At 42.0% G+C, this 18,474-nt stretch overlaps 1 protein-coding gene across 6 annotated transcripts in view; it reads left to right on the top strand.

The window, feature by feature from the left end:
* Positions 1-18,474, top strand: part of MAP3K5 (mitogen-activated protein kinase kinase kinase 5) — a 97,648-nt gene that overhangs the window by 56,486 nt on the left and 22,688 nt on the right. For all 6 annotated transcript variants that reach the window (XR_014524828.1, XR_014524829.1, XR_014524830.1 and 3 more), the window contains exons 10-17: positions 244-397; positions 1,203-1,310; positions 4,922-4,971; positions 8,799-8,894; positions 10,771-10,852; positions 11,448-11,581; positions 13,679-13,806; positions 14,744-14,880. Coding sequence is in view for 2 of the 6 variants with exons in the window: in XM_083498045.1 (XP_083354171.1) it covers positions 244-397; positions 1,203-1,310; positions 4,922-4,971; positions 8,799-8,894; positions 10,771-10,852; positions 11,448-11,581; positions 13,679-13,806; positions 14,744-14,880 (889 nt within the window). In the remaining 4 variants the exon portion in view is untranslated. The remainder of the gene's footprint in view (positions 1-243; positions 398-1,202; positions 1,311-4,921; positions 4,972-8,798; positions 8,895-10,770; positions 10,853-11,447; positions 11,582-13,678; positions 13,807-14,743; positions 14,881-18,474) is intronic.

Below are 18,474 nucleotides of genomic sequence, written 5' to 3'. Positions count from 1 at the left end.
TTCTTGCACTTTGTGCCTATATTTGTGTGTTTGCTTTTGTGCAATCTTTTTCTAGACTAGTGCAACAATGCCAGATAAAGCTTTGTGCAGACATGCCCATGTTTCTCATCTTTCAGTATAGCTGATAAGAGAGTCTCTCAACTTGGCAATGTGATGTGCAGATAAAGGTGATAAAGCATATAGTGGTTATAATGAACTGGAAATAGCTACAGACTTGTTTCCTTTTTTGTTGGTTGCTCCTAGGTACCTCAAGTCCATTGTGGAGACTATCTTGATATATCAGCACTTTAAGAAACTGAATCCAGAACAGCAAGTAGCAAAACATGAACTTGTGGACTTTTGGATGGACTTTCTGGTTGAGGCCACAAAGTCAGACGTCTCTGTAGTTAGATTTCCTGTGAGTGTGTTTTGAACTCTTCCAATTAATTTTTAACCATTTCAATTTCCTGTTTGTCCTGCCATGTGATTCTTGAGGGGCAGGGAAGCATTTTTAATTTGGAAAGCAATAAACTTTGAACAGCAAAATGAGTTGATCTGAGTAATTATGAAGGTGCTTCTCCTGGTGGCACAAACTGCTACATCCTTGATGAGTTTCTGTTGCCACATAAATACATTTTTTATTCACTCAGGCTTATGGTGGAGCTGGTGTATGGATTTTTACATGCTCAAGTCTGATTCTGTAGGTTTTACTCATATAAAGAAAATAAAAATTAAATATTGCTAGTGGAAGTTCACAAAAGGAAAGTTTGGTGTCCCTTCTTCTCCCCTGTAGCTACTCATGCCTCTTCTCCTCCCAAAGACTTTTGGAGGGCCGGGAGTTTGTTTTTAATAACACGGAGTGAGATTGCAGGTGGCTGCTGTGCAAATCAGGCTTGGACTAAGGAGGTTTGTGAAATTGGCAAGTGCTGCTTCTTCAGCAAAACATTTTTTCTCACATTTTTGCATGTAAGAACCAAATAACAAAAGTAAAGTAGAATCGTCTACAAAATTGAAAGCTGGAAGACATTCAGTAAATTATTCAGCTATCAAAATGCAAAACTGCTTATGGTAAATAGTAAAAGTTTGTCTTTTGCGCAGTTTGCCCTTGCCTCCGAGAGCTAAACTGAGAAGTGTCAGTACTTAATTTTATAATTTTATGGGGGTATTTTGAAGAAATGTAGTAACTGTTTAGCAATGTTCTATGTATTTTTTTCTGTTCAAAGGTTTTAATATTAGAGCCAACGAAAATCTACCAGCCTTCTTACCTGTCCATTAATAGTGAGGCTGAAGAGAAGACAGTCTCTATCTGGCATGTTATGCCTGATGATAAGGTAAGCTGCTACCACACCACTTTTACAGCAGTAAACCATTGACTCCTCTGTGCAGCTTATATCCTGTAACTGCTGACTGCTTGATCGAAGGAGTTTAAAGGAAATTGGGAGGCGTTTGTGGAAATGAGAGAGGATTTAGAGCCTTTCATGTTTGAGAGATTGAAACACAGAACAGCCAAAGCAGCCCAAGGGTGAGGAAGTAATGGATATTGGGAACAAAAGGGAGTATTAAGCATGACATGTCCATACAGGCTACAGGTCTGGCAGTTTTAACAACAGCTGAAGGGTACAGGCACAGAGCATGAGAAACAACTCTTCAGACTTCACCATCAAAATAAGGTTGTTTCTTAAGTGCTCCATGTATAGGCTGCCATTTGTGGCAAATAGAGTGACTGGCCTTTTTGAGAAGTGTAAAGACAGGTGCATAATTGGTAATCAGGAATCTGAAGAAACAAGAAGTTGAAAACCTTCTGGATATAAAAGGTAGACTTCTCCTTTTATACCTCTGGAGAATCTTGTGCTGTGACTTTGGCCTAAAGAGATGCGGAAAATAAAATTATGGAAGACCAGGTTGGTACCTTGAGGTGTACTTATAAGAGCTTCTTTACAAATTGTGGTTTTACAGAATATATCTAAACATATAGAATGCATGCGTGAGAAGCAGGTGTTTAAAAGCAGATATATCCTATAGGTACACTCATCAGGGACCCAGGAGTTGTTGCTGCTTGCTTTTGCTTTCAATGGTAGCAAGCTCAGCTTCACTGCTGCGTGATGTATAAAGTGGTCCTAAGTGGCTGATAGTAGGAACTGGAGGCAGCAAGCAAAAGTTATAGAGGAAAAACTGGAGGTGCGAATAGAATGGGTTGAGGGAAAGATGGAAACAGGAAAAGTTATTTTCCAGATAACATCTCAAATACTTCATACCCATAAGCTGTTATTTCTTCTCTATTTTGCTTTCACTACAGAAGAATGTAGCAGAGAATTTTTCCTGGCATTGGCTGCTTTTTGTAGCAATTTATTGGAAAGTTTTTTTTTATTTTGTTCATCTTTTTTATTGTAGCAGTACATGGAAAACTTGAGGTGATCACTCTTTGATGTTTTCACATTTAGTTCTGGAGTAAAGGTAGTGGCAATCTTGAAACGAAAAGCAGTAAATTCTTGAGTAGGTGTACTCAGCTTTCATAATCAATCATAGAATCATAGAATCTTAGTTGGAAGGGACCCCAAGGGTCATCTAGTCCAACCCCCTGCAATGCCATAATCTCAGCTAAAGCATCAGTGACAGATGGCCATCCAACCTCTGCTTAAAAACCTCCAAGGAAGGAGAGTCCACTACCTCTTGTGGGAGTCTCTTCCACTGCTGAACAGCTTTTACTGTTAGAAAGTTTTCCAAATGTTTAGTCAGAATCTCCTTTCTTGTAACTTGAAGCCATTTCCTCGAGTCCTACCCTCATTAACAGGTGAAAACAAGCATGCCGTCTCCTCCATGTGACAGCCCTTAAGACGTTTGAAGATGGTTATCATATCTCCTCTCAATCTCCTCTTTTCCAAGTTAAACATACCCAGCTCCTTCAAGCATTCCTCCTAAGACTTAGTTTCCAGACCCTTGATCATCTAGGTTGCCCTCCTTTGCACACATTCCAGCTTGTCAACATCCTTCTTAATTTGTGGTGCCCAGAATTGGACACAGTATTCTGGGTGTGGTCTGACTAAGGCAGAATAGGGTGGTACAATTACTTCCCTTGATCTGGACACTATGCTTCTGTTGATGCAGCATGGAATAGCGACAGCTTTTTTTTGCTGCTGCTGCATCAAACATCCTATCTGTTGAGTATTAACCAACACAATCTCTTAAGACATTGCAGACATGACCATTTGTCTGTTCTGGTAGAGTAAATCTGGATACCATATGTAAGAATATACTCAAGTATCACATCACATGTACATTAACAGTGAATTAATAACTCCTTGTAAGCTAGAGGGTTGCCTTTGTTAGCTTTATGAAGGCAAAACATGGTAGAATATTGCTGTTTATATCTATTTCATTTAATTTGCTTAGAAGCAAGCCATTTCCCCCTTGCAGTTGTTGGACTTTAACTTCATTCGGCCAGTCTAGATTGCTTAAGTAAGAATCCATGTCAGAGAGGCATACAGAACTTGAAATGCACACCAGTTTAGTTTCTACTAGGTCAGCGGTTGCTTCATTTCACCATGTGACACATCTGTATCGTTATTTGTGTTGTATTACATGTATTAAAAATCATTTCTAACAAGCTCCCCAAGTTACCACAAGTTGAACAGTGTTAAACATCTGGCTGATTCCATAAACATCACATCACATTTGTAATAATGACCATTGAGTGCATAATGTGGAAATTCTTGTTTCTGTTCCTTATCTTACTCATATTTTCCACAACCCCGTGCATCAATTTACTGTTATTCCCATTTTGTGGATTTGGAAGTAGGACTTCAGGAGCACTTATTTGTCCAAGTATGTTCATGGCTGGAGAGGTATCTGAATGTAGGCCTAAGGTCCAGGGTTACTCTGTCCTCTGGATTACACTGACGTCCTAACTCTTCATGACTCATTCCCTGGATTCCATCATAGCTGGGAAGTCTCACTCTGAATATTCAGTTGACGTGGAGAGGACTTGCTGACTTTTCCTGGCTGTTAAAAAACTCTGCATAACTCTGGATTGTTTTGATAGCATGAAACTTTCTGGCTCTGAACTTTAGCTACAGTAAAAGGTAGCAGCTGGAATTGATATTGCTACTGCTCTCAGTAGTGCCTTAGCCTGGACACTTGGGTCTCTCATGTTGGCTGCTGAAGCAGTTTTCCAATTGCCTTTTTTATTATTAACCAAAGAACAGATGTCAGAATTAGACAGTCCCCATAAAATGTTTACTCCAATGGATTGAAAATTTGGCAGAATCGCCAGGAATTCACCAGCCTGAGAACATAACAGCATAAACAAAGAGGTCACATGAATCAAAGAGAAACCAGGATTTTTGAAGGGTTGGGAATGTCTTGGGCTTGTGGCTGTGGTTTTGTATGTGTGTTAGATTGTTTTAAGTTAGAAATGAGAAATGGAAATGTTCTTACAGCTTAACCCCTTCATTTATATATAGGCTTTTTCTAGCATAGTGACTGTGAATTGATGTAAGAATTTAACATGAAAAAGCATGTTTGGAGATAGATTTTATTGGGTTGTTTTGAAGGATGTGATACACACTGGTTCCCATAGCACAGGGTGAAGACTGGGTAAAATAAGAGATTTTGTTTCAGAGGTTCAGTGTAGGAAACATCCAGTACTAGGATTATTTGTATCTTTGCAGGTTTGTGTGTGCACATGCACTGTGTTTTTATTTCTACGTTGTTATGAAGGTGATGTGTACAGTTACAAAAGGGCCAACACAGTGGGGGGAAATAACCTGCAAACATTATTTTGTAAGTTATAGGCTAAAAGCTGTTGTACGCTGCTTCTTTTTTAAATGAATATTTTTTATTGTTTGATCATAAACGTGTACAAACGAACACATTTGTATGTATTTATTTGTATGTACAGCTATATGCCCAAGAACAGTAATTTTTGTTGACTTCTTCATTACAGAAAGGCATTCATGAATGGAACTTCAGTGCTGACTCTATAAGAGGAGTAAGGTAAGGTTATTTATTTATTTGTGATACCTATGACATTTCCTCTGTAGCCGTTATTTAATTAATTATTTTTTATGCCCTCCATCCGAAGATCACAGGGTGGTTTACAGCAGAAAATTACAAAACGAGAACACAAAATACACAGCAGCAGCAGCAGCAGCAGCAAAACCAATAACCCCCTCACAAACATATTTAAAAGGCTAAACATAAACAGCATCTTTAAAAATGGGTGTCAGAACTGTGGGCAAAATCCTCAAAATGTGCATGAAGCAGTTTTTGAATTCCTGTCTTGTATGACTGACATTAAGCAAGACCTAGCACCTATCAATATTGGGTTACCTCAAATGTAGGACCTTGGAGTTTTGCATCTGTTTTGTGAATTGCATCTTTTTTGTGTGAATGTATCAGTATTGTAACAGATACATGTTTATGTTTTAAATATGTTTTAAGTTGCTTGGAGATCTTTGTGTAGCTAGTGACTAACAAGACAAATACATACATACATACATAATGTTTAATCTTGCCCAGAGGCTCCACATGACCTTTCCCCATACAAATATTGTAGTCCATAAATTATCTTCCTCTCATAATTCAAACAGTTATTATATATTGGCAGTACATTTATCTCTTCATTAATGTTTGCTGGTGACACCTCGAATATATATGGGGGCTGCCCAGTTCTATGGATGTTTACGCAGAATCAAGTCATGCCGTATTAGTGGAGCCTACACCCAGGTAGCCATGCATAGGAATGCAGTCTGAGCTTCACAGGTTAACATAATTCCAAAGCCAGGTTTCCCAAACTCATCTCAACACACCGCCCCCCATGCAGCATTGCCCTCAGCCGCATTGTGCCAATCAGAAATGTGGCAATGAAGTTTCCATTTAGTACATATGCGGACAGGGGCCTAATTGTTTCTCCCTTATTGCTTCCATCTACTAGTATTAGGAGAGAGGCAGTGAGATAACCACCTTGATAGCTGGTGAAATACGTGTTGTAGGATCCTCTGGAGTAGCAGTACCAAAACCACAAAATGTCATGTAAGAACCATACATAGGTGCAGAATATAAAAAGAAAGTATATGGGAAGGCAGCCTGGACACTTGGGAGAGAGAATTTGTTGCATGTTTGAATGCTTCTGCTACCAAAAATGACATCTCAGCAGTGAAAGAGCATATTAGGGAGAGGACTATAGTGAACATTATTCCTGCCCTTCTAGCTTTCATTGTTCAAGAAGGGTGTTTTCTCTGCAAGGGCGCATTCAAACACATAAGCTTTACATGCAGCCTAAAGTAGTGCAGTCTAAACTTGGTTCTACTGACATAAAATGGCTCTGAAAAGACATCTTCTTTAAAAGGAGTGTTGAAATCAGCTTGTATAATCCATGGTTACTACAATTTGTTCCTTCAGAACAAAGGGTGTCATTAAAAAAAACACAACAAACTAGGCCTATTGCAAGTACAACACTGAGTGCTGAACAAGTGTATGTAATTCTGTCGTGTTTTGAGTGGTTTTTCTTCATTAGTAGCTTGGGTTTTATGTAGGGCTTGTCTGCACAGGAGCTTCCTGTAGACAGGTTTGATGAGTTATTGTTAAACTTGAAATACAGGAAAGAGTACATGTTGCTGACTGCAGCAGTTTGATAGGTCTGCACTGTATCAGGTGGGCTTACTTCGTAGTGGTGGTCTTCCGAGGGCACTTGCAGAAGGCATGGCATGGTGCCCTTCCATAGCACCAAAGTGGAAGATTTATAAATTTCTCTCAAGTCTCCTGACACTGGCTGACCATGTAGGGAACGGCAGTTCAATGAGAAAGGAGCCACCAAGATACGTACTGAAAGGAAAAGAGGCACATCACATCTCCACACTGCAGATCTTCAATATTTCCAATTCTAGACAGCATTGTAAGGCCTGTTCTTGAACAGATAAATATTAGTGCCTTCTTACCTCAACTGCGGCATTAAAATAATGCAGTGGTTTTTGTAATGGGTGAGTTTTGACCATGGAGACGATTAGACCCTAGTATCTTGGATATGCAGTGTCTCATTTTCCTCATTACTTTATTTGAGATTTAACTTTTAGTTAAATTCTCAAAAAACAAAAAAAACCCAAACTCTTGGTGGTGGTGGGGAGAATGATTCTCATTGTTAATTAACATAGAAAATAACTGGTTAAAAGAAATGCCAAAACTCAGAGGTAGAAAACCATTTCAATCCAGAGAGATAGATTTAAATCAATCAGGCAAGCTAACCATGCTGCTAAATTAATTAATTTTGATGGAACTTAAGTGTGACTAACATATTCCGGACAAGGAGTCATTGAATATGAGGTACAAAGGAGGGAGAAAAGTTTTACATTTGTTGTATCCTTTGGAGTCAGCTGTGCGCACATCTCCCTAGGAAGTTTAAGGAGCATACCACTTTTTACTGTTTACTCCACTCCTTTCCAAATACAGTGGTACCTCGGGTTACATATGCTTCAGGTTACATACGCTCCAGGTTACACACTCCGCTAACCCATAAATAAGTGCTTCAGGTTAAGAACTTTGCTTCAGGATGAGAACAGAAATCGGGCTCTGGTGGTGCGGCGGCAGCAGGAGGCCCCATTAGCTAAAGTGGTGCTTCAGGTTAAGAACAGACCTCCGGAGCGAATTAAGTACTTAATCCGAGGTACCACTGTATATGAAAGGGCTGTGGCTCGGAAGGTCCTAGATTCAGTCCCTGGCATCTCCAGATAGGTTTGGAAATGTCTCTTGCTTGAAATCATGGAGAGCTGCTGTCAGTCAGTGTTTACATTGCTGAGCCAGATGGAGAGGCAGTCTCACTTGGTATAGATAACTTCCTCTGTTTCTGTGTGTTTCCTAGAATAACTATGTGACAGCAGTTTTTGAGTGGTGGTGCTTTTACTACTTTAAGAACAACAAAATGACTCATACGGTTGTGCTAGGGTGCCCCCTGATGGCTCTTTCCATTTCATTATAAATTAAGAAATAGAATCTGGTAGGAAATAAAAGGTCCCTGGCCTTTATTCTGAATAGAAACTCTTGGCTCAAACTTTTTTAAGGGTCTAGTCTCCATGGAAAGAACAGATGAGCAAACAGACAAGGATCCTGCAAGCAGAAGTACAGAATAGGCATTGTCTCAACAGAAAAATATAAAATGCAAATGGATTATACTTATATTCTGTTGGTGGGCTTTTACTCTGCTAGACTTCTACATTAGCTTATGCAGCACATGTCAGAAAGAGGTATTTTCCTCATAAGTGTTTATTTCTGGTAAGATAAATAAGTTAGTCTACTCCTCAAATTGTTTGTTACAGGGAATAGCCGTCCCAAAATGTCCCTGTTGCAAAAGTGATTGTTAAACTGATGTTTTGTGTGTGCTCAGCGCTGACTGGAAAGCGTTGTCTCTAGAAAACACTCAGGGCTGCCTTTCTGCAACAGTTAGTTTTGTTGAATCATTGAGGTCCAAATCTTTTCAGTTATGTGAAGCTTTTTCAATTAATGTCGTTCTTTATATTTTAATATAGCAAAAGGACAATCATCTAAATCCATCTATTATACACGAAATACAATATAGAACATTCATTTTCATTATGCAATATTTATTATCCCGCTTCCTCCATGAAATCCTGACCCATCTTTCAATTGTATAACAGCCACAAATTTCCCTGGAGCAACTTCCATTTAGAAGGAACTAACTGGAGAAAGTATGGTTCTATCCTTTCTCTTGCAAGCATAAAGAACATAATTTTTCTTTTTGAAATACGAAAACTGCCTGAAGCAGAGAGTCACAAATCCATTAACCCGTGCTATCTTTGCTTCTCTTCCAGCATTTCAAAATTTGAAGAACGATGCTGTTTCTTGTACGTGCTGCACAATTCAGATGACTTCCAAATTTATTTCTGTACAGAACACCACTGCAAAAAGTATGTTTTCACCAATTATCTATACGGTTTGCGTGACGGTGATCCTGTGAGCTGCTGCTGTTTAGGAAATTGGCTTCGGCTGACAGGATCATATTTGACCAATTACATTCCCCCTGAGCATGAGATATGTGTGCATGAGACAAGTGTATACTAGAGTCAGCATAATGTTTATCAAAATAAATTGAGACCCACAGATAAAATTGAGATAAAGTGATTTTACTGGGAATATCAACACATTCCTTTTCTCTCTAAGCATGCTGCAGTGGTATAAGTGTTAGAATTCTGGAATCTACCACTTCAGGTGGAAGGTCTCCTTTTGGTCTTATGTTTTCTAAAAGAAAACCCGGCGTGTGTGAACAAGCACACTGGAAAGGGGGCTACTCCATACCTTTGTTAGTTAACTACATGCAGGCAGGCTTAATTTTACATGAAGCAGCATTCAAAAAATGATACGCCCATATGCCTGCAATTTTTGGTACAGTCTGGAATTCTGCCAGCAGTATCTTACTTCATTCTGTATAATGCATTGAATGGCTCTTTGACAGGAATTGAAATGTTTGAAGAAAAATAATATTCAGTATTCTAAAAAGGAGTAACGGCTGCTGATGAACTGGTTGGCATTTTTGAGCCTCAGGCGAACATAGAATGATGAGCATGGAGTGATGTTTAGAAGGCTTGCTTGCAAAGTTCTACCTATCCAAATCTGTCCTTGGATTTTGAAGCTACGAGTTACCTGGTCTTGCTTACAGGGTTGCACCATTGTGTTGGGAAAGATAACACTCTTCTGGTTTTGATTTCCAATTTGTATTCAGATGAATAGTTGGTCATATTTTTTCAGTTTACATTGTGCTAACTATCAACATCCATCAAATATTTCTTTGCAACAACAATTGTAATAGTAATTATCTTGCTGCAATCATCAAGATTGAATCATTGCACATACAGACAATTCCAGCATACAAAGGAATCCTGATGTGATAGTACACTTATTTCAGGATTCCTTTTGGCATGATGTTTTATCATCATGTCTTCCTTTGCAATAGTAACAATGTAAAGAAATAAGATGCAAGCTAAAACTGTGGCAAATTGTGCAACTGCTGTTTTAAAAATTAATCTGGATGGCAAACAGAATAGGGCAAAAATGGATGTGGTAAATTTTGTTAATCCCTGTTGTCCAGCTGTGATATAATTAAAAATCATGGTTTGTATTCAGGAGCACAATATTATTAGAGTACGCATTTATACACACATGCACAACTGCATGTATTTTATCCATTCATGAAAAACTCTTCACATGAATCTTGAGACACTTTACAGAAAATCTACCACAATAGCTTTAAAAACACCACAGAAATGAGAGATAAAGATAGGTTTTAAAACAATGCAGAATAATCATCTAAGGAAGAGACATTTCCCCAGGTTTTCCTGTGTTTCCAAAAAGGACACAGTAATGGGCATCTGTTGTATATCAGTAGTGATGCTGTTGAGTGGAGAAGGGAGATGGCTTTAAAAGGGGTTTAGACAAATTCATGGAGGAGAAAGCTAAGAATGGCTACTAGCTGCAGTGCCTATGCAGTGCTTCTGAATACCAGTTGCTGGAAACCACAGGAGGGGAGAGTGCTGCTCTTGTGCGCGGATCCTGCTTGCTGGTTTCCCACATTCAACTGTCCAGCCACTGTAAGAACAGCATGCTGGACTAGATGGGCCGTTGGCCTGATCCAGCAGGCTTTTCTTATGTTATTATGTTCTTAAAATGGAGGGGGTAAAAGCTATTATGAACACAGTGAAACAGTCATAAGCAGCTAAAAAAAAGAGGCAACCACTAGGATTCATTTTGCTGTAATACTATATTTTCTTTCATATGGATTTTTGGCAGATTTTTTGAAATGGTTAATAGCATCACTGAAGAAATAGGAAAGAACACGGAGGAAGGTGAATGTGATGGAGACTCTCTGGAGGTAAGGGCAGTTTTGCATTCCTGCTACTTCTCACACTTTTACAGAATTGTGCTCCTGTTGGGTTATTTTTTCTTAACTGGATAATTAGCTGGATGAGCCTTAACTGCTTTGGAATAAAAAGCAAGCCAAATCCTCATCTCTTTCATATTGAAAGAGTTCGGTGTCAAATTAACAACTTCTGGATTGTTCCAGTAATAGCTATTAATGCAGTTTATCTCAAACTTGAAAGTACTGCTTCCATCTTGCGTCCCTAAGCATGTCCAACAATCACTGACTTCAGTCATGTTCTTGATTTCTCTGTGGTAGCTGTAAAATCCAATGCAGTGTTATCATAGTGAATTGCTGCTTTGGGAATATCAGTTGGCCACTGAAGTGCAGGGTGTAAATTTAGAAACAAGTGGAGGTTACGCTATGTTTCGAAGAGTTGGAACTTCTAAGATACTTCTTAGAAATGTTTATTCCAGGCTGACAACTGCAATTTAATTCAGGTAAGGCATGGCTTCTCTGTGTTATTTCTAAGCACACAAGACAATACTTAAACGGAATAAATACTAGAATCACTGATATTTTCCTTTTGTTGTACTTTCTGTTGTAGTATGACTACGAATATGATGAAAATGGTGATCGAGTTATTCTGGGTAAAGGCACTTATGGTGTAGTTTATGCAGGACGAGATATGAGCAATCAAGTGAGAATTGCCATTAAAGAAATCCCAGAAAGAGATAGCAGGTAAAGTAATAGTCTGCATTACATAGGCTTTCATGTACTCCGTGTTCTTAGTTCTCCAAAGTTTAAACAATTGCATGAGGTGTTAGATGTTAGACATTAAAAGCTTAATCAAAGTGATTCATAGGCTTCTTTAGGTGTGCAGGGTATAGTTATTTTTGCATAATATTTTGATTTCCAGGCTCTCAGTGTTCTAGCTCCTGCCCAAGAACAATGACAGCTGCACTTGCTTGTTACTAAAGAAGCCAAGCTTCATTCTAGAAGACTGACAGTGCAAATTTAGCAACAGGAGAAGAGCAGGAATTAGTCCAAATGCCCTTAGATGCCAATGATGCAGCAAAGGTCAAACCATTTAAGAGAGAAGCTTCAAGGTTCCCTAAACACAATAAAGGGATGAGGCCAGTGGTCAGGGTTCCAGGATCAGGAGCTGCAACATCAGACTGCACAGGAGTGTGAAGTTGTTCAGACAACTGGTCCCAACTATCTGCTTTTAAACAGAGACAAGGGAAGTCTAGTAACTTGTGAGAATGCTTGGCCTGCTGAGAACTCCTGGCCTGAAGCCAGGTGCTCCTTATTTGAGGGGAGGGAGGGTGATCCTGCCTCTGGTTGCACCTCTGTTTCTTTGAAGACAATGCCTGGCTTTCCTGCTCTGATAGCTCACTCTGTGACATGGAGCTCCTCACCTCTCCAGGCAGAGAAGTGGCATCCCTGGCATTGGATAGCTCAACCTCCTCATCCTAAGCCAAGGAAGGAGGGGACCTGGAAGACTTTCAGAGGGAGAGTTTCAGTGGAGGGGCTCAGCTCAGAATCAGGGGCCTGAGCAGGAGAGCCACAACACACAGTTTCTCGAAAACACTCGTCTATGACAGCTTACTATGCTCCTGATTGCTGCCATAGACTTCACATGGGAGTATGTGAAGTGCCATGGGAAAAGGTGAGCCCTTTCCTGCCCCTCGATCCCTGAAATTGGAGTACAGTGGTGCCTCGCAAGACGAAAATAATTCGTTCCACGAGTCTCTTCGTCTAGCGGTTTTTTCGTCTTGCGAAGCAACCCTATTAGCGGATTAGCGCTATTAGCGGTTTAGCGGCTATTAAAGGCTTAGCGGCTAAAAGGCTATTAGCGGCTTAGCTGCTTAGAAGAAGGGGGGAGCAAAAAAACCCGCAAGACTCGCAAGACGTTTTCGTCTTGCGAAGCAAGCCCATAGGGAAATTCATCTTGCGAAGCGCATCGAAAAACGGAAAACCCTTTCGTCTAGCGGGTTTTTCGTCTTGCGAGGCATTCGTCTTGCGGGGCACCACTGTAGTCTTGTGCCTCAAGATTTTGTGTCTGGTAACTTTCAGCACATGGTCAGGAACATGATACTGCAGAAGGATTCAAATGTTTGGATTTGTAAAAATTCAGCCCTAATACCTCAAATCAGAGACTCAGTCCTGATTACACTGGTGGTTTACCACCACCACCAAAGAAAATCCTAATAGATTGTGTGGTCTACTCACATGATCAGTACAACAATAGAATGACTAATACACCATGAACACAAGTTAACTACTCCTGTGACCAGGGGTGGGGTTGCAAAAGCTGGCTGCTGGCATGTCATTAAAACAGGCTCCATACCTTAGTTTTCCAGAAGAAACACAGACAATCACTGAAAAAGCCAGCCAAATAGCACATGTGAGTGGATACTGGCTGAAAATTGCAGATCTCTCAGTGAAGTGAAGAAGGAAAAAAAATGTTATTGCACTTTAGGCAAACATCCATGGTTGACATTTCCTATAAACCTCCTACTTTAAAAGCTTTTCATTTATGCTGGATTATTCAACCAAAGAGATAAGCTTGAGTTTTATTTTTCTATGCTGTTGGGATGGTTCATTTATTTAGCCTTCAAGCTTTCTGCCTGCCTGTTTGTTCTCCATTATCATTTAGACCTATTTCCTTTTGATAAACGTTGCCTGGGCCATTTCCTGTGCCATTTTACCTTAAAGTATTTACTAGCAGAATTGCTATTTCGGGTTGCTTTTGAATTTCTATCACAGCATGGTAGGGTATGGAATTCCATACAGTGAAATAAGCTGGTTGAGGCAGTCTGAACTTTCTTTCAGGTATTCCCAGCCTTTGCATGAAGAAATAGCTTTGCATAAGCACCTCAAACATAAGAACATTGTCCAGTATCTTGGCTCGTTTAGTGAAAACGGATTCATTAAGATATTCATGGAACAAGTACCAGGAGGTAAGCAGCTTTTTTGGTTAATGAATATATATATATATATATATTCTGTTCTGATTCAGAGATTATTGTGCTCACAAGACTCTGCTCACATTGTCACTGAGCGGAATAAAGCAGAACCCTTCATATTAGCGCTCAGGCATTGAAGTGTTTACTGATGACACCCATCTAATAGTTCCTTAGACCATAGGCCTAACCTAAGAGTAAGCCCTTGAGAACTCTATGGGGCTTACTTCTGAGAAGACAGCACTAGGATTGCATTGCAACGTATACAAATCTTGGGGCACAATTCAGCTAATGAGTCCCATCAGTGGCAGCCTTCACAATGACTTCCACTTGCCCAATAGAGCTTCCTGCCCTCTTCTCCTTCCCACACTACCTGAAATTGGCTCAAGTGGACGGGGGGGGGGGTGTCAGGAGAGCCCCCAGAGCAGCAGGAATGGGAAAGGGGAATTGTTCTGTCTGGCAAGCCAAAATGTTTAGCAGTCACCTTAGTGCAATGTGAAATTCCTTTCTATGTGCCTAGGATGTTGACATTTTATACTTTAGTTACCTAGAACTAGTGCGGTTAGCTGGATTAACAGAACTTTACCAATTCCATTATGTTGAGATTTGCTTTCCTGCTGACTTGCATATCTCAGATGACCTAAAAATAGCACAGGCCTTTGAATTGGAATAAGCAATTCATTCTCTTTTTCTATTATATAATAAAAAGGGATATTGTTTATTTTAATTGACAAGCCTATCCAGATGTTTAGGCAGCAACCAGATCAGCCCCTCCCAGGCCACTGGGCCCTTCCCCAGGATCAGTTCCATACTCTTGTCCAAATCCTGCTCCCCTTTCCATCCAGCCTGGCCAGAACATCTCCACAGGGCTAATGACAATGGTGATCTTCCTGATTTGAAAATTACCTTCATTGACTTGTTTTCCATATTACAGGCAGCCTTTCTGCTCTTCTGAGATCGAAATGGGGACCATTAAAGGATAATGAACAGACCATTGGTTTTTATACCAAACAGATTCTTGAAGGATTGAAATACCTCCATGATAATCAAATAGTGCATCGAGACATAAAGGTAGATTTCTTTACAAAAAGCATTAAATTTATGTAATGGATATGAAGTTATCCTTAAGTGCCCTCTGAAGCAAAATGCAATGGAATGGAGAGGAACTTGATTCAATTCTCAGAGTCTTAAGCTGATGAATCATAGAAGCTTAGAGTTGGAAGGGACCCAAGGGTCATCTAGTCCAACCCCTTGCAATGATGGAATCTCAGCTAAAGCATCCACAACAGATGGCCATCCAACCTCTATTTAAAAACCTCCAAGGATGGAGAGTCTACCACCTCTCGTGGGAGTCTCTTCCACTGCTGAACAGCTCTTACTGTCAGAAAGTTTTTCTTAATGTTTAGTTAGAATTCTTTTTCTTGCAACATGAAGCCATTGGTTCGAGTCCTACCCTCCAGAACAAGAGAAAACAAGCATGCTCTCTCCTCCATGTGACAGCCCTTAAGATATTTGAAGATGGTTATCATATCTCCTCTCAATCTCCTCTTTTCCAGGCTAAACATACCCAGCTCCTTCAAGCACTCCTCATAAGGCTTACCGTATTTTTCGCCCTATAGGACGCACCGGCCCATAGGACGCACCTAGTTTTTTGGGGGGGAAATCAAGGGGAAAAAATTTATTTCCCCCCCAGGTTTGCGCAGCCATCCCCAAGCTAGAAGAGAGAGACAGAGCGCTCCATCTCCCTCTTCTGCCTTCAGGGACAGCATCTCTAGCCTCCGTGGGGCAGCGGCTTGCCCCGCTGTCCCCCGAGCTTGTGGGGCTGGTGGGGGGGGAAAGCAAGCTTGCTCCCCCCCAAGCCTTCAGATCAGGTCAGGGAATAGCGGGGTGGCGGCGCTGCGCCTCCCTGCTATCCCCCGAGCTTATGGGCTGCAGGTTGCTGCCTGCAAGCCTTGCGACCCCGCAGGACCTCGCGCCGGGATGGGGGGGGGGTTGGCACGGAGCTGCAGGAAGCCCTGGAGCGCAGGCAGCTCCGCGCCACCCTCCGAAGCCCCGCGCAGCTTCGCGCCGGGATTGGGAGGGTGGCGCGGAGGTGCCTGTGCTCCAGGGCTTCTTGCAGCTCCGCGCCACACTCCGGAGCACCGCGCAGCTTCACGCCGGGATCCGGAGGGTGGTGCGGAGCTACAAGCAGCCCTGGAGCGCAGGCAGCTCTGCACCACCCTCCAGAGCCCCGCGCAGCTTCGCGCCGGGATCGTGAGGGTGGCGCGGAGGTGCCTGTGCTCCAGGGCTTCTTGCAGCTCCGCGCCACCCTCCCGATCCCGGCGCGAAGCTGCGCGGGGCTCTGGAGGGTGGCGCGGAGCTGCCTGCGCTCTAGGGCTTCTTGTAGCTCCGCGCCACCCTCCGGATCCCGGCGCGAAGCTGCGCGGGGCTCCGGAGGGTGGCGCGGAGCTGCAAGAAGCCCTGGAGCACAGGCACCTCCGCGCCACCCTCCAGAGCCCCGCGCAGCCTCGCGCCGGGATCCGGAGGGTGGCGCGGAGCTACAAGAAGCCCTGGAGCGCAGGCAGCTCTGCGCCACCCTCCGGAGCCCCGCGCAGCTTCGCGCCGGGATCGGGAGGGTGGCGCGGAGGTGCCTGTGCTCCAGGGCTTCTTGCTGCTCCGCGCCACCCTCCAGAGCCCTGCGCAGCTTCGCACCGGGATCGGGAGGGTGGCGCGGAGGTGCCTGTGCTCCAGGGCTTCTTGCAGTTCCGCGCCACCCTCCAGAGCCCCGCGCAGCTTCGCGCCGGGATCGGGAGGGTGGCGCGGAGCTGCAAGAAGCCCGGGAAAGCCTGCATTCGCCCCATAGGACGCACACACATTTCCCCTTCATTTTTGGAGGGGAAAAAGTGCGTCCTATAGGGCGAAAAATACGGTAGTTTCCAGACCCTTGTGGTTCCCAGAATTGGACACAGTATTCCAAGTGTGGTCTGACCAAGGCAGAATAGAGTGGTACTGTTACTTCCCTTGATCTGGACGCTGTAATTCTGTTGATGCAGCATAAATAGCATTAACTGTTTTTGCTTTTTTTGCTGCTACATCACACTGTTGACTCATGTTAAGCTTGTGGTCCACCAAGACCACTAGATCCTTTTCACATGTACTGCTAGTAAGCCAGGTGTCCCTCATCCTATATTTGTGCATCTGTTTCTTCCTACCTAAGCGTAGAACCTTACATTTGTCCCTATTTAAATTCATTTTGTTAGCATGCACCCAGTTCTCCAATTTGTTAAGGTCATTTTGAATTCTGATTCTGTCTTCTGCAACATTAGCTACCTTTCCCAATCTGGTGTCATCTGCAAATATGATCCCCTAAATTCCTTCATCTTAGTCATTTATAAAGACGTTGAACAACAACGGGCCCAGGACAGAACCCTGCGGCACTCCACTTGTCACTTTTTTCCAGAATGATGAGGAACCATTAATAAGTACTCTTTGGGTTTGGTCAGTCAACCAGCTACAAATCCACCTAACAATTACCTCATTCAACCCACATTTTACCAGCTTCCTCATGAGAATATCATGGGGGACTTTTATCAAAAGCCTTACTGAAATCAAGATTCACCATGTCCACAGCATTTCCTTGATCCACCAAGTTTGTAATTCCATCAAAAAAAGAAATCAGGTTGGTCTGGCATGACTTTTTTTTTTTGGAGAAACCCATGCTGGGTCTTAGTAATCACAGCATCCTTTCCTAAATGCTCACAGACCGACTATTGAATTATCTGTTCTGGGACCTTCCCTGGTATTGATGTCAAGCTCACTGGTCAGTAGTTACCTGGTTATTCTTTTCACCCCTTTTTGAAGATGGGGACAACATTTTCTCGCCTCCAGTCTGTAGGGACCTCACCTGTTCTCCAAAAATTCTCTAAGATAATAGACAAAGGCTCTGAAATTACATCCACAAGCTCCTTTAGTATTCATTTAAAGTATAATTCATTTCAAATAGCTAGGTGTTCCCTTACTACCTCTTTTCCTATCTTAAGCTGTAGTGCCCTCCTTACCATTCTGTTATCACCAGGTTGGGCATTGCTTTCCTTTTGGGTGAAGGCCAAGGCAAAGGAGGTGTTGAGTAGTTCTGTCTTTTCTCTGTCACCCAATAGCATTTCTCCGTGTTCCCCACGCAGAGGACCTACCACTTGCTTGTTCTTCCTCTTACTTTGGACATAGCCAAAGAAACATTTATTATTATTGTTGTTAGTTTTAGCCAGCATGACTTTCCCCCTGCAACTGTTGGCTACTCGTGTATTCTCCTCTTCTGTGATTCCCCCCCCCCCTTTTCTTAAAAGTGTTCAAACATACCTACACTCAATCCCATAGATAATTCCTTTTCCCATCACCATCCACCACCCCTCACCCCACCTTTGTGTTAGACTTCCAATCTATTCAGTTGCAATTTCTTTCCACTTCTATTACTTTCTTTCACACACCTTTAACCTAATTTCATACTTCTTTTTCTATTACACATTGTTATCCATCTTATTTGGTATTTCAGTATTTGAAGCGGAACTTGTTTATTCTAATAGGAGTTCTGATTTTTCGATATGGTTTTGCAAGTATCTTTTAAACACCTTCCAGTCCCTGTCTATCTTCTCTTTTGAGATCCTTCCAATTTCTCCCATTGTTTTGGAT

This window comes from Podarcis liolepis, assembly GCF_965112155.1.
Source record: "Podarcis liolepis genome assembly, chromosome: 3".
In the NCBI taxonomy this organism is placed as follows: Eukaryota; Metazoa; Chordata; class Lepidosauria; order Squamata; family Lacertidae; genus Podarcis; species Podarcis liolepis.
This window is presented reverse-complemented; position numbering and strand designations above follow the sequence as displayed.